Raw genomic sequence first — 16016 nt, 5'->3', positions numbered from 1 at the left:
ATGGATACAGGCCTGGAAAGACCTGCAAAGCATCTGAGGCACGTAACTTTCAGAAAACTTTTCCCAGCAGCAGATGCCCATGTAGGACAAGAGGGATGGAAAAATCCACCTATGTACTGAGACACCGAAGGGGGGCCTCAGCCTCACAGCCCCAGCGGAGTGCTGCTGCCACTCCAGTGTGTCTGCAAAGCCATTCTGGGCAAAGCGGGTCTCTGTGCCAAGAGGACGCGTCACTGCCAAAAGGCCATCAAATCCAGACTGTATCCAACATATATAGAAATAACTTTTAATTAAAAAACCAACCTTGCATCAAAGATTATTGTATCAGACATTGAGGCAAGATTCAAGTTTAAGACAAACCAGTGTTAAAAAAGTGTTTAAAAAAATAATCAGAATGTGCAATAAACTACAATGTAGCAATAGGTTGTAGTGTTGAAACTTAACTGTTTTCAGATGCCCAGTGTATATTTCCTGTCATTTTGACCAAAAAAAAACAAACTGACACTAAAACTGGGTCATCTGTCCGGTGCCACTCCAGATGTTACACATGGAAGGAATTTTGCACAACAGCAGAGACTCCTATTAAATTGCCTTCAACTGTCCTACACAGAAGAACTTCCTGTTGATGGATTATACCTACATTCAATGTTTAATCTTTGTTAATACCTCTTGAGATTGCGGATACGTCGCAAGCTACGCTATTTAGATGCAAGTTTAAACAACTTGGCTTTTGTTTCCTCACTGTGAACTGGCTGGGAATCACAATGGGAAGCTTTGGGGTCTTTTTCTTTATTGGTCTTCTATCCTAGATGTCGTGGTTTAAGCCCAGCCAGTAACTCTGAACCCAGGACACAAGACATCAATCATCTTTTCCTTTTCAGCTAGTTACCAAATGTTGGCATACTTATGAGACTCTTCCAAGGCACTGTACAGAAACTGAAACAAGACTTTGTCTTTAACATATTAAAGCAAAATATTATGAGCCTCATTTGCTACTGGAGGACTAAGGAAGTAAGATGATCCAAACCACAATATTCAGAGAGCTGCGTCACTCATTTGGCTCGACTGCTCTTTCCTTCTGTTTCTCTATACCTGCCTGACTGAAGCAGAAACCCTACTTTGTGAGTAGCAGATACAGCGGCTATTGAAATGCAGTGGTCTATCCCTATTTCATTGCTTGAGGACACCTATATGAAACATGTCCTGGCACTACTGAGAGCTGAGTACAGGTTTTAAGCTAGATGCAAGGCTTCCAGAATGCCTGCTTTGAAACTGCTGGTTCTCAACCTACCCTTATCTTACGCACGGGTTATACACATGCACTTTAAGAGAGGCAGATTTCTGCCCTGTGGTCATGCCACACAGGAAAATAATCTGAGGCTCTCTCTTCGCCCCACTGGTTTTTCAAGTAGTTTTTCTGTGTTCAGTTGAAGTTGTTGGTTAAGGTAGACAGCATCACCTGATGCACCAGAATCCACTAGGGCCAGAAATGCATTTGAAAACAAACAAAACAGAAAAGGATTATTATTAACAATGTGGCAACATGAGAACAGAAAGTGAATGGTGCCAGCAATTTATGTGCGCCCACTCCCGACATTGGGAATATTAGACTTCCAGCTTGAAATAATTACTTTCTCTTGGGGTTCAGGAAGAAGAAAGTGTTGTCTTTGGGATTAATCCTGCCTGTTACAAAGCAAGAAAGAAAATATATTATATGCGGCTAACATACAGGTTTTGAATTGTGCTGTCATATGCTGAACAAGAGAGATTTTACCTTACACTTTTCTCCACCTTAATTGGCTTTCTTAATGAACCACATTATTCCCCGTCACCTTTGTTTTCTTGTATTGCTGATTCCCAGGCAAGTGTTCTCGCAGTCTTCTGCCTCTTCAGTGGATTGTTTCCTTGGTGGATGGCCATTGTCTGACAGCCCAATGGGTGTGCAGGAAGTACAGAGAGAGTCGCTGGGCAAAGCTGCACTTGACATTTCAGTCTGGTTCGTTACTTGATCTTGGCACAGTAAAGCTTCTACCTCTTCATCTTTTAGTGGAAAAACTCGAAGTTCCCACAGTCCAGACTGAAAGGAATGGGAAGGGTAGGAGTGAGGGTGGAAAAAGAGGAAAGAGGAGGGGAAAGGGATGTCAGTTGAGTCTGAAATGATTAGCTATGTGCAGAATGATCTGCTATCAAGTAACAAATGAGTGTCTGTCTTTACAATGTTTGCAGTGCTCTTCACACAAAGAATACAACACTGCTAGGCACCAGCTGTCAGTGTAGGCTGGCTTCATATGGTTTTGAACTAGTAACAGAGCTACAATTGAATAGGCACAGTACAGGAGCGGGGGAAGCTCTTTTCCATGATGCCAGACCATCAGGATACCTGACCCTGTCTGGAACCCTGGCCAGCATCTCTGAATAAAGATCCCTGAACTCAGGCCTGCCACATTTGCCTCAAAAACATGTGTGTACATTTTTACCTGAGGCTTCATTAATAAAGCTCAGCAATCTGGTTTCTAAACAGAAGCACTGTGTTCATAAACAAGGGTGTCAGCCTCAACTGCTGGTCAGTGAGACAGGAACATAACATTCAGGTTGTTTTAGGTTAGAGATAGCGGTCAGTGAAGACCTGACCACAGCTGGAAGCTCTTGGAAGCACCCACCTTTGCTTCCTGGTTCTCCCTGCAGAGTTGTGCAGTCCCTGAACAAACAGAGCTGGAGGCCTCTGAAGTCAAGTTGGGCACAGGCTCAGCAGTGCAGTGCAGTGAGGTGCAGGAGCTGCTGTGCTGGTCCTTCTGCGCCGAATCTTGGCTGTGTCGCCCATCAGCACTTCTGCTGTAAGACCTAGTGCAGGGTAAGAGATGAGAGTCTTCAGAGCTACTCCCTGCCCTCTCACATGGCCAGGAACAGTTCAGATTATTTTCAGAGCATTCAGTTTCTCCATACCTGCGACTTACATTCTACTCATTTAAATCAAAAGAGCAGATGAAAACATACGCTTCTTGACAACCTTGTTGTCAGAAGCCAAAGCAAAGCATTCTATGTGGAGAAACTAACTGGGGAAAACAGGGCTGCAATGGGCATGCTCCGGCTGCAGAACAGATGGTGGCTGCTCCCACTCCTGCTCCACACGCTTGCCAGAACTGTAACTTTGGATCAGAAAAGTCAGGGAGCTGTGGGCTGTTCCCACTCAGGAGAACATGGCATCACTGGTAGGAGCCTGTGGAATCCAAACTGCACTGTTAGTGGACTGTGCCAGTGTACTCCAGAGGAAACAGCAGGTCTTTGGACCATCTCCAAATCAGTTAAAATAAGATTAAAAATGTTGACCTTGCCCTTAATGCGACTTTGAACTAGACCTAAAATACTGGCACACATCTTGAATGCCAGGTGGAAGCCTGACCTTGCTCACATCAACGGCAGTTTTACTTCTGAATTTGAACAGCACTAAGATTTCACCAAGACGTTTATAGTTTCAAAATTAAGGGTACATACACAACTTGAATTTTTCAGTACACTTCCTGCATTTTTTATGTTCAAAACTGCTTAAAATAGAATTCCTTAATACTGTTTAGCTCTAATTTTATCCTGCATTAAAAACCCCTCCTTATCTCTACGTATTTACTCATAGTGTCATGGTTCACTTTCAGCCAAGAGTAGACACAATCATACAATAACTAGCAGAAAAACTTATCCCAGCATTTATAGGATGTTTTTTGTCCTGGCAGATTCTGAAGCAATTTATGGGAATCATTTTCCCTGAGCCAAAATGCAGATACAGCTTTACGATGTTTGCTCTTATACACGCTACTTTTTGCAAGGCTTTTAGGGGTTATATTTAATTCTGCTGAGTTTTGCACCAGACAGCAAGCCTGTGAGAGTTAACCATTTTCACACAATGACTTTTTCAATCCTGGCATAGCCCAGGACCCTTCAGTAATGGGCAGTGTAGTGCACTTTCATCTAAGGTGAGTGAAGAAGAGTTTGTTGGTGGCTAAAGCTGTAACAACTGGCAGTGGTACAAACTAGCAGAGCTGTGTGCTCAGTGGGAGCAGATTTTTATTCACTAATACCAGGTCACTAACATGCCACATTTCTGTATGTATCCATGCTTCAGAACTGCCTTTCCTTTCCAGCCACGACACCAGACATACCCAGTACTGTCCCTGATGAAAAATGCCCTCATTTTCCAATGTTTCTGTGACAGCATATCTGAAACAGTGTTCAACAGGAACCCTCTGATCAAAGTCAATACACCTGCCTGCTATTCCTCCTGGGCCAGCGGCTCTGCTCCCACATCGACCACCTTGCTCTCTCTCGTTCTTCATACTTGCTGTGGCGTAAGGCAAACACTTCATCTGACAGATCTTCTGTCTGTAACAAAACACAGGGATAGCTGCTGCCATAAAGATGAACATCACTAGAAAGACAGGCAGCTAATATTAGATATAACTCTGCAGAGGTCTGTTCACCAAACAAGAGGAGGTAACACAATCCATGCTTGCAGCAGAAAGGCACATCACAAAATACGTGCATTTAGCTTTATATTCTCACTACAGCTCTGGTATATGGGATGCTGTCACTTTCACTTTATTTCTTTACATCTGTGATTGATCTGAATGGATATAGAAATAATCTCTCCCTCACAACTAACACATTTTTCTCTATGGTGAGAGGCAGAAAATGAAGAGGACACGTATTCATTTGCAAATCAGGGCAGTATTAAAAGCACACAATAAAGACAAGGAAAAATTCCAGGAGTTTCCAGAGACTGCTTTAGGAGGAGGCTGGGAGGCAGCAGGATCTGTCGAGTGTTCTTTAAGCACAGAGAAACAGGTCTGAGATCACCAAGGACTTCGACAGCTCTGCACCAACAGGAACTCAGCAAACCTGAGGTGCTGCATTCCTGCTACGAAACCAAGCAGAAAATGTTTTCTGCTCTGCAAGGACTATTTCTTAGCAAATGATTTGCATGACCCTGATACAGCTTTAAACAGCCCTAATGTGAGTATTTTCAACTGTTCATAGTCAGACAAAAGCCAGCTTTTTAGGTAAAACTCCTCAGATGAAGCTATCACCTCTGATCTTCCCTTAGAAAGAACCATCTTCGTTTTGCTGTTGGCAGCACATCAGGAAGCTCCTCAGACCCAGCTGGACCAGCAGCACTTTGCTTCCCTTCCCCCTCACTCCCCACATGGCAGTGAGCTCTTGGCTGGACCCCTCCAGCACAGCTCAGAGTTACTTCAAAGTGCTCCAAACCATTCAAGATCTTCAAAGTTCACCTAAAAAGCTAAGGCTGGCGAGAGCACACGAGTGCTGCAGCCATTGGATTTGGTGCCAGCTGCTCCTGACTCACAAAAGCAGAGGAATTCTAGGAAAGAACAATTCCTGGTCATAGGAGCTGTACAGCTGCATTGCCAGATCAGTCCTAAGTAAGACCTGTACCAATAATGGGGGGCTCATGGAAAATAAACTGAATTTCTTCTACAAAGCAAAATTCCCTGTGGTGTTACACAAGTAACATCATGTATCTTCCAACCGAGACTACTGAAATACAGACCCAAATGCTCCTCCCTGCAGTGCCAGACAGCACCATACAATGCAGGATACACTGTCGGCTGAAAGTACTCCACTCCAAACAACTAACAGCCCATAGGTTTTCTGCAGAAGCCGTTCTTCCTATCAAGTCCTGCAGCACTGCAGTGGTTTATGACTATAATGAGCACAAACCCAAAGCATTACAATGCATTTATGCTGTTCTAAACTATGTGGTAATGGCACTCAGCTTGCTAGAGAGCACACTTCCTAGACAGCTGGTCATGAACTACAGCACCACAATGCAATCTAATGGGGTCAATGAAAAGGATCCCAAAGACATCAGAGTGATCTGAATTGGCCACAGGACCTGCCTGTTACAGCTGTAGTTGTCTGGTTCCTCCTCAGCCCAGCACTCAGCAGGAACCTTCATACAAACAGGCCTGCTTTGTTTGCCTACCTCATGACTGCTTTTTGAAGATGTCTCACTGCTTTTATTTATTGATGTTAAACACAGAACACTTTTGTTAGTTGCTGGTTTCCTTTCATGCAAGTCAACAGTCAACTTAATGGGTTTCCTCCTCTCTCTGGAATTCACCAGCTCTGCCACTTGGATGGCATCAGTGTGGGGCTGCATCTCAGTTCTGATGCTGACTTTCCAAGGTCAATGGCATATAGTGTGAAAGTGAGAATTTTACGAACTACAGAAGTGCTATTCCCTCAGGGAAAATTCAGGATTTTTCCTTGTGCTCAGCTTGCCTTTGAAGTGGAAACAAAAGATAATTTTGAAAGAAAAACTCAAGAGTTTGAAAATACTTTTCTTAGCAAATTGCCAGAACTTTTCATGCTGGGAAAACTTCATTTCTAACACGCTTCCGTTCAAAAATCAAAGTCCGCATTCCTCTCCAAGAGAGGAGTTTTGAAACATACAGATATAAGCCTTACTGTTCCTTTGCCATAGCTGGTGATAGCAGATTTAACTACTTATTTAGTAACACTTTAGAGATTTCCTCCACCACCTTTGGGTTCATTTAAAGTTGCTAAAACTGGAGAATTTTTATTTCCCCCCACTAAGGTTGGTTTGAAAAAGGACAAAAGAACTGTCATTCCCCAGTGGATGGAGCTGGCAAGGGACACTGAGAGAAAAGACTATTAGGAAGGCCTGTTTGTGAGGCATGTCTAATGATTTCACTCAAAGAAAAAGACTTAAAGCAAACTAGGGTTTGGATCCCCACATCACATCTAGTTAAGGTACAAGACACTGTGCATTAATGTTGAATAGCACCCGGAATGTTTCTGAAAGGTTCTCAAAACAACAAAGTCTGTGTGCTTCAGTCTTTGGCTTCCCAGGAAACACTGACTCATAAGCCATGAAACACTTAATGCGAAACTAATTACACACAGAATTCTTCCAAAGGATTTATCATGACTAAGACAACTACAAACTAAACTGGAACATTACTTTACAACTGTGCCTTGCCAGAGTCTTTAACCTGGACAAAGCAAACTAAAACCAAAATAAACCAGGAAAACCAATGCCACACCCTCCCCTGCCTTAAAGCAACAGCAGATTGCAAACTCATACTTGCAAACAGGAAATTCAATTGCTGTTTCCAAAACCTCAGTATTTTTAGGGCAAAAACCAGAGCAGACGTAGGCAGTAGATTAACTTTTGCATTGCCCAGCTGGTAAGTTAAGTTTGCCCTTGTTAGGCAAAATGTCCAGAAACAAAATCTGGCACCCAAAAAAGGTAAGCTTTTTGTACTCAAAGTGACAGCAAATAGGCCTGAGTTTCAGAAAGTGCTGACTTCTCATCCTTGGAGTTGTGGCTCCTCAGAGGATGACAAATTTGGGACCCCCCATTTTTGTAACTTGTGGAAACTCTGGGTGCAAGTCTATCGTATGGATTACAGGTTGTTGCACTGAAAACCTTTAAATGAAGAAGAAAGAGAAGGGAAAGAGCAGCAGGGGAAGATACCAAGTGGAAGTACTCCATAACTGCTGGTTGACACAAGAACAACTCCAGAAGTTTTAAATTTAGCCACACAGAGGACAAGCAGAAAAGACACTATTATAGAGCTCCTTCACAGGCTACTATGCAGTAGAAAGCAAAGAAAAAGCTTACTTTATATAAAAGCAGAAAGTACATTTTGCCCTCTCTTGTCCTTCACGGATGATCTACTGAAGCTTGCTTTGATTTCAGTACAAGGAACAATTTCAAGAGTGTCAGAGTGTGAGAGCAGAAAATGCAAGAAGGAAAATGCTGCTGTTTCCTCATGTCTTTTTTCATGCTCAATCAGTAACAAATCTAACTCAGCCTAAAACCCAAACTGAGGAAGTGGAAGAATTATGATCGGGCAAACACCTTTTTCCAGTACTCTAAAAAACATCCAAACCAATTTACACAATCCCAAAAGAAAGGGGGGAAATTGGCAAAGGATGATTTATACAAACAGATCTTGAGCATTTTTCTCTTGTCTGACATCTCTCTCATTCCACCCAGCAGCTGGCAGACAATACAGAAACACTGGACCACAGCAGGAGGCAAAGCTGCTTTATTATTAAACTCAAGTTATTTCCTGGCCAAAGGATGAATCATACAGGATCAGCCAGTCATGCCGAATACAATGTACAGGGAGGGCTACTAAATGAGCGATTAGCCCATAAGCTTCATAGACAGACACCCTGAACTCCTTCCAGCAAAATACACTAGAGATATGCGAGGTAAGTCACCTGTATGGGATCTGCAACCTAAATGAGAAACCCACTGAGTCCTCCAAGCAAGCCCCTTGAAGCCCTGAAAGCAAAATCACTAAGTGAAAGTACTGAACAGCAAATTCTCAAGGGACAGCACACCCTTGCTGCCTCGTTAGATACTCTCTAAATGGTTTAATTAGGTATCCTTGCAGGGGAGTTCTCCTCTGTATGTAGTTTGACCTTCTCACTACAAAAGAAGGTCAGACATGTTTCCTGCTAGCAGACATGGCACCGAATCCAAAGGCGGTGGTGGAGGTGATGTAAATCTGAGCACTAGAATTTCTTAAGTGCATGAGAAAAGACAGGGACAGAGTAAGTTCTTCTCTTCCTCTTGACCCCAGAGCATGGTGCCAAATCAGTGCAGCTGCAGCAGGGAGGCAGCTGAGAGCACAACGCTCCTGGAAGGAAGAAGCTCTTCCCTGTGAGGGTGCTGAGGCGCTGGCACAGGGTGCCCAGAGAAGCTGTGGCTGCCCCATCCCTGGCAGTGTTCAAGGTCAGGCTGGACACAGGGGCTTGGAGCAACCTGCTCTAGTGGAAGGTGTCCCTGCCCATGGCAGAGGATTGAACTGGATGAGCTTTAAGGTCTCTTCCAACCCAAACCAGTCTGTGATGATGATGATGATGATGAAGGTATGAATACAAGTCTTACAACAGTTGACAGGGGCCTATAGCAGAGACTGGAGGGAGACAGAGATGTCTAAAGCACAGCAAAACTGGCAAGTTTATGGAAAAGGAGACACAAAGGAGGACATAAAACAAGCCTAAGGAGAGACCTGCTGGTACATTTATGCTGGGGTTAGGAAATTCTCAAACCCCTGATTTGAGAAAGGGGAGAAAGGGAAAGCCAGCTGCAAAGTCCAGGGACATTCCCTGGAAGAAAGAGGTAGCTTAGGTCTGGAGGAAGAAACAGTAGCACTTGATGCACAAACTTAGCTCAAGGGACAAGCAGGAAATGCTAAAAGTTACATTGTTCCTGACAACACCAATAGAAGTTTGATCCCAGCTGGAAGGTTGCAGGAGAACAAAACTGATGAAAACGCGCTGGGCCCACAGGCAAAATTCTGAATGATCTTCTGAAGAACAACACACCATGGGAACTGCCCATGGAAAAATAAGATGAGAGAGAAGGACAGACATTACAGCACAGGTAGCCCGGAAGAGACCCAGCACCACAGTGCTTAGGAGCAGAGAAGGTGGAGGCCTGAGCAAAAGGGCCCTTAGGGAGCGCTGACCATGCTAGCAGCAAGGGACAGAGGAGCCAAACAACCAAGTGAACAATGATTATGAACAGATATACTCCCATTCGTGTCATCTACCATAGGGTCAAGTAGGTTGGGATGAGATGTTTTCAGTCTGATACTTACATGAAGTCAGTGACTTTGGAAAATACATACCAATTATCCCAATTCTCTATTATAGCTCATTTAATTAACAACTGCTGATTTAATTAAAATACAGCTTACCTCTTCTTCATCTGTAGGAGAGCTTTCTAAAGGTTGAAATTCAACAACTCTCCAGCTGGAAGTGAGACAAGGAAAGTCAAATTAATTAACCTGAACACTGCTTCATTACTGCAGCAGTAGGGATGACTCCTGTTTCTACACTCTATTGTTAGCTACTCCTCCTTCAAATCAATCCTTTCAAATAAGTTAGTTTCAGATATGGAGAGCTGATAACAGATGCCTCAAATTTAGGTTTTCCTTTCCCAAACCAATATTTAACCTTCCTTTTTCCAACACAGCCTTTAAGCTACCCACTAGTCTTAATAGGAGTTCTAGCTTCAAAGACAATATAAAAGCAAATACAAATTAGAGAGTTAAAATATGGAACTGCATTCAGCCATCTGATGCAATTTGCTAGTAATCCAGCACAGGAGATGAATTACCTTGTTTTAGCAATCAAAATAAAAAGATGTTTCTAGAAGATGTTTCTAAAATTACAGGTTTACACTTTATGGAAAAAAAAAAAAAAAGCTTATTCTACTGTATCAGGATTGATAAATTTTTCAAATATATGCTGAAACCATTTCTGTTTAATTCACTGAAAATAGTCAACTATGTTCTTATGAACCATAACACACAAAAAAAAGATAACCTCCAAATGACCATTCAGAATATGTCAGCCTTATGGTGCATTTAAGGTCATGAATATGACTGCCGTCACGATATGAACCCACTTCTGTTTTTAGTCAGTCTGTGCATCTGCCACCTCCCTGTGTGTATCAGACTATTTCCCTTGTGCTATCAGCTGCCCTGTCTTCCCACAGATGCAGTCACGCAAACTGAAGTACATGAGATAAAAAAAACAAGCGCATGAAAAGATCATCTTAATACTATAAATTATCTCAGAATCATGTTCTCACTTTTGTTTTAGCATCTTCTTTGCAACTAAGGAGGTCATGAACAAACCTTGGTGTGAGGATTTCTTTGTACTGTAGCTTCTCCAACTTCGATGGTGCCACCAGTGACATCGGAATAACAATGTTGTCTATATCATAGGAGCTCTCGCTTCTCAACCTCCTCCTGGAGTTATGCTGTACAATATAATAAATACCAGTGGAGATTTGTCAGCTCAAATCATAGGAACTGCATGTTAGCTGAGAAACATCAGAACTGCACGAGGAGAAAGTCTGTAACTCAAACACATTTTCTAGAGGCTTAATGACCTCTGCTCCTGCTCCTCCCCTTGATGGAATCTCAATGAATCTTAAAACAATCTCCAGGATTTAATCTTTTGGCATAACTCCTGCTGAAATCAGTGAGCTTCTTTTCCTTGATTTCAGTTACAGTTAATCCGGAATACTTATGAGAACTCTGAAGTTAATGCTGTCTTCTTCATATGGTTCCGTCTACAAAGGTAACCTTCTATAATCTATCTACTAATCCATAACCTAAGTGATTCTTCAGTGTGATACAATTAAGAATTCCCAAAGAATGAAGCTACATTGAGCAGTGAAGAACAGCCTATAGGAAGAGTGATTTTCTCAAAGAAGTACAGAAGACATTTGCACGCAAAGACACGTGACAAAGCACATTTCTTTGCTGTGATCACAGCAGGATTCCTGGTGGTAGTCTCTGCCCACCAGTGCATGGAACCTACACGGGTCAAAACCCGAAGTTCCTCAATTACAGGAGAAAATTTAGTTTTAAATCATAATAAATTCCATATTATAAAATCTCACTTTTTAGCTGGACTTTAAAGGAAGCAGCCTATTCTAAATGCTCTTTGATGGTGGTCTGCTCAAGCAAGGGAAAAAAAGAGGAGTGTGCATTGTCAGAACTATGTGGGGGACACAGATTTAAACCCAGCCCTCCAGGAGCCATCACCAGATTGAAACATGACAACTTACAGACCACCAGTATACCACTATGCTTAGCAGAACCATCGGACTGAAATCCAAGTATTATGATGAAATTGCCAATGAACTCCAATAAAACAAAGTGTATTTCTGCAGGAACTTCACTGAACTAGAGCTCTGCTGCTCCTCAGCAGATTTATATACCCAAGAGTTTGCCTGTAGTTCTGCTCAAAAAGGTTTTAAATAGTGAAGCTAAGAGTTAACAAATTCTGCAACTATATTTGTACCATGAGGCCATTTTATGTAGCTGTACCAAGACAAAAGGGTCATAAGAGCCTTTGTGTAAAATTCAGAACATAAATCACAGTATATTTAATAAAATTTGGAAAAGAAAAAGAGAAAGGCCCAACGGTCATAAACTAAACTTACTCTCTAGTTATATGATCTGCAAAATTCCTCTACAAGAAAGTATCTGTTTTAGGAACACCACATATTTAATCTGGAATAAATCACTTAACATAATCCACTTAGTTCATTGTGAAAACGCTCTGTGCTGTAATTTAACACTAATTTAGATACAAAAGGCACATGGGTTTGGATTATTAATCTGCACAGCTCTCTGTTGATAATTCAGTTAAGACAGTGACACACTTTTGCTTTACCTGTGATGAAGTGCTGGGAGAGGGCTTAGACATCACATTGACATTGGTCGCAGCAGCAAAACTGCTGTGGGATTCAGGTTCTGCTTGTTGAAAGGAGAATGTCTCAAACCTAGTGTTATGTTCTCCTGTCACAAAAAATAGTAATAAAAAAAAGGCATACTGGCTATTGTCTATTAGACTAAGATATTTTTCCATACAGCAATAGTAAAGTCATTTCTAGAAGCCCACAGCTAACCACTTAATTTACCAAATACTAAAAAAAGCCATCTAAATAAACACTTGCTACTTATCCTGTCTTCTTGTTATACAAAACTCATCCCTCTCCTTCTACAAAGGATTTCTTCTCGTGGAACCAGCTTCATATGGGCAAATCCTGCTGCTGTTTTTCAAGAGCTGCCATCGACTACACACACAGCAAATGCAATCAGACTTAGAGGAACGGTCCCCAGTGTTCCCTAAAGGTGCTTCCCCAGCTGGGGTGCATCTCACTGATGTCCACTGAGCCCCCACTGACAGTTTCTTCCTTGATAAATGATAAAAGAAAACTCACAGCAAGGGTGAAAAACAAAATTGGTTTCTAGATCTCCATGTGTGGTTTCTTCTAGTAGCGGTCCATTGTTCCAGACAAACTAATTCTTGTTTACTCTTACTCACTCCCAGTGTAAAGAGCATTTACGGGGTTCAGAATTTAACCACCCATGTTTTGTTTTCCCTCTACCTTAATTTTCAGTAAGAAAAGAAAACTCAGATTTAATATACTGACTAATAAAAAGAATCAATGAATTCCAGCACGGAAAAAGAGGTAAGGCTGATCCTAAAGATGGCATTGCACAGGCTGGGTCAAGGACATGAACTCTCATCTCCTAGGCAGCTCTGCAGCTCCTGGCACACAGCTTTTATTTTTGGCCTTGTTCATTAGGCTGACCTTCCCCATGGATAATTTCTCCTAGACAGAGCCCAAATTAGGAATAAATATGTAGTACTATACCCATAGCACTAATAAGATAGAACTGCTGCTGCTACTCACAAATACACCACATAGCAGTTTCCTGGCACTGGGAAACTGATCCTCCTGATAAAAGATTGCTTTATTTTTTTTTGTTCCATTAACTCAAAGAACTAAATACTATTGGCAGAAGACTAACTGTAACTTCAAAAGGTTTATAGCAAGAAGTTTTCTCTCTTACTAGTGCACTCAAGTAACTCCAATTGTTGATCTCAGCATGTATGACAGTACACTTAGGGAAACGTTAAACACCTAAAGCTGAGACAGTTTTCAATGTGTCCAAAACCACCTTTGACTCTCTCCTGTAACTTTTAATTAGTAGGGGGTTTTTGGTCGGTTGGTTGTGGTTTGGTTTGTTCTTTTAAATAGACAATGATTTTCAGTTAAATCATCTCTATAGTAATTCCCCTATCTCCACCTCTATTGCAAGGTCATGCTAACAGTTTTACCTGGCTATGCACCAGAAGTGATCTATTCCACAATGTTAACTATCATTTATACCTTTCAATTCTTTCTTAGGGGAACTTCTAAACTTACATAGTTTGTCCTCTTACTCAATGATTTATTTTCTTCAAACTTCTTGGGAGGATTTTGCCAAAAGTTTTCCACATAAATGAATCTGTAATATAATCTGTTAGGTTTTACATTCTAATAGCCTGGAGAGGTAAGGTGGTATTTATCTTTACAATGGTATGCTGAATTTTTTGTCCCCCAAATATCATATTACCCTACAGAACTTTCAGGGCAATTTCTGTTAATTTACCAAGTGCTTAAGCAGAGATTCAACAGCTTAAAATATAAAGTTCAGGGTGAAAACACTAATTATAAGTACTGGCTACCCCTAAGTCCTCTTCACAGGCTGGAAGGAAACCAGAACCACAAATGACACTACACAACAAATGAAACATAGCTGACCAAAGATGCCAGGAATAGTAAATGTTTGGTCAGGCACATGATTTGATAGATAACTTTGCAATTCAGTCTGTTTCACTGACTACTATAAAAAACTCTTTCATATTAAAAGCAACGACACCCAGTATTAGAAAAACACAATTGGACTGTTGAGCAGTTTCCTTCAAGAGTATTCCAAAAGTGAAACACAGAAGGCTGTCTTTTTTTGTAGTATACACTCAAGAAGAAAGTTTACTACACTTTAAAGCAGCAAATTCTTTTCATGGTGTCCTAAGTCCTGTGAAGTTTTGTAACAATATCCTTTTTAGAGACAACTTAAAATTAATTCTCAAAGCTCACTGATAACAAATTCATCTACAGAGGAGAAATCATAAAAGAAGTAGTGCTGCCTTAAGTAATACCATTTTTTCTTACCTACTGCCGTCTCACTGAGATGTCTTTTCTTTCTGCCTTCTGACAGCTCGTCAGATGTTCCTGATACTGACTGAGATTTGGAAGTAGATAAACAGCCATTGCTCCATTGCTTGACAGAAACATTACGCTGATTATGGTCTACAACAGAAAAAGCACGTATCATCTTGAAAATATATTTTCCACTGGTGCTATTTACAAGGAATCTCAATGAACTATTTATAATGGGAAAAAAACACAGGCTTGTGATATAAATCCACCTAAAGCCTTGCCAGTTACCTTCTCTGATAACCTGCTTTGTGGCAAGTTTATAAATTGAACATCTACATACCATTTTCTGGAGATGCTTTAACTTCCCCTCCTGAAGATGAGGTATCAACAGGTTCTCCTTTGATGTTGTCCTTCTTTAATAATGTTTCAAAGTATATGTGAAGAGGAATATCTAATGAAAAAAGAAAAATCCAAATAGAATGGGGTCTGTCTGTCAGAAAGATGGCAACCTCTGTGTCAATAAATTATGCATCATCACTGAAGGTCTAGGAATCAATTTACATCACACGACACTATGTACTATGATCTACGAGGAGTATCACTGCCTTGACTCATGAAGAACAGCAGTGCCCAGTAATTCCGCAAGGACTGATCACTTGGATATATGGCAGCAGTGTCTTCATACTGTCAAAGCTGAAGACTATAGGAAAAGATGTCCTGAAACTGGTGAGACCAAAGGAAAACTCAACAACAATATTCCAAAAAAGCCCAGCCAGACATCTCAAATAAGTGATTTTTGGATGATTAAAAAGAAAATTTCAGGCAAGGTAATTCTCAGCAGGATACTTATTGCATGAGTGCAATCTCCCATAATTATCTCTGTTGCCTTTCCTACCAGTTATCTAAATACTGCACAAGATAATCTTCAGTAACTGCCTGGAGGTGAGACCACAAGTATCCCTCTTTCTATTAACCCACAGTGAGGGTTATGCCGGGGTAAAACCAAATTCATTTCAGCTGTGAAGCCACACTGCCATACATGCTGACCAAGGCAGTATGCTTAAGCAGTTCCAAGCTCTCTACCACTAAGAACTCCTAAGGGTTGATGGGACAACTCAAGATCAAGGTAGGATTCAAACTCAGGACTGTTCTTGAACACATCCCAGTGTAAGCACATGCCCTTAGTAGATAAACAGCACTTATTTTGTGGTGTTCAAAATGCAAATAAGAAACAGCAAGGTTGTGTCATGTCTGGAATAAACTATGTCCATACTGCAATTACTCCAGAATTAAGGTCAAACTAAAACTAAATGCCTTTGGAAACTTACTGCTGGGAGCCTAGAGGTAATTTCAAGGTACATTCCTTCTTTCCCTCTCTGGCAAAGGCTACAGCAGGGCAATGTAATTAATTTCCTGAGTGAGTTCTAACCCAGACTTAGTCTGCAAA

At 41.3% G+C, this 16016-nt stretch overlaps 1 protein-coding gene across 5 annotated transcripts in view; it reads right to left on the bottom strand.

The window, feature by feature from the left end:
• Positions 1 to 272: 272 nt before the first annotated feature.
• KANSL1L (KAT8 regulatory NSL complex subunit 1 like) overlaps positions 273 to 16016 on the bottom strand; it is a 60820-nt gene continuing 45076 nt past the window's right edge. For 4 of the 5 annotated variants that reach the window (XM_062602679.1, XM_062602693.1, XM_062602703.1 and 1 more), the window contains 8 exons: positions 14910 to 15020; positions 14582 to 14719; positions 12250 to 12374; positions 10698 to 10822; positions 9753 to 9807; positions 4259 to 4371; positions 2661 to 2841; positions 273 to 2077 (listed from right to left, as the gene is read on the bottom strand). In XM_062602679.1, coding sequence (XP_062458663.1) covers positions 1829 to 2077; positions 2661 to 2841; positions 4259 to 4371; positions 9753 to 9807; positions 10698 to 10822; positions 12250 to 12374; positions 14582 to 14719; positions 14910 to 15020 — 1097 coding nt within the window. In that variant the 3' untranslated portion in view covers positions 273 to 1828. The remainder of the gene's footprint in view (positions 2078 to 2660; positions 2842 to 4258; positions 4372 to 9752; positions 9808 to 10697; positions 10823 to 12249; positions 12375 to 14581; positions 14720 to 14909; positions 15021 to 16016) is intronic. The other variant, XR_009961564.1, reaches the window with a different exon arrangement.

The sequence above is a fragment of the Pezoporus occidentalis genome, unplaced genomic scaffold (genome assembly GCF_034315485.1).
Source record: "Pezoporus occidentalis ecotype Australia unplaced genomic scaffold, CSIRO_AGI_Poc_V1 ctg118, whole genome shotgun sequence".
Lineage (NCBI taxonomy): Eukaryota > Metazoa > Chordata > Aves > Psittaciformes > Psittacidae > Pezoporus > Pezoporus occidentalis.
The sequence above is the reverse complement of the archived record's forward strand: the minus strand, read 5'-3'. Positions and strand labels throughout refer to the sequence as shown.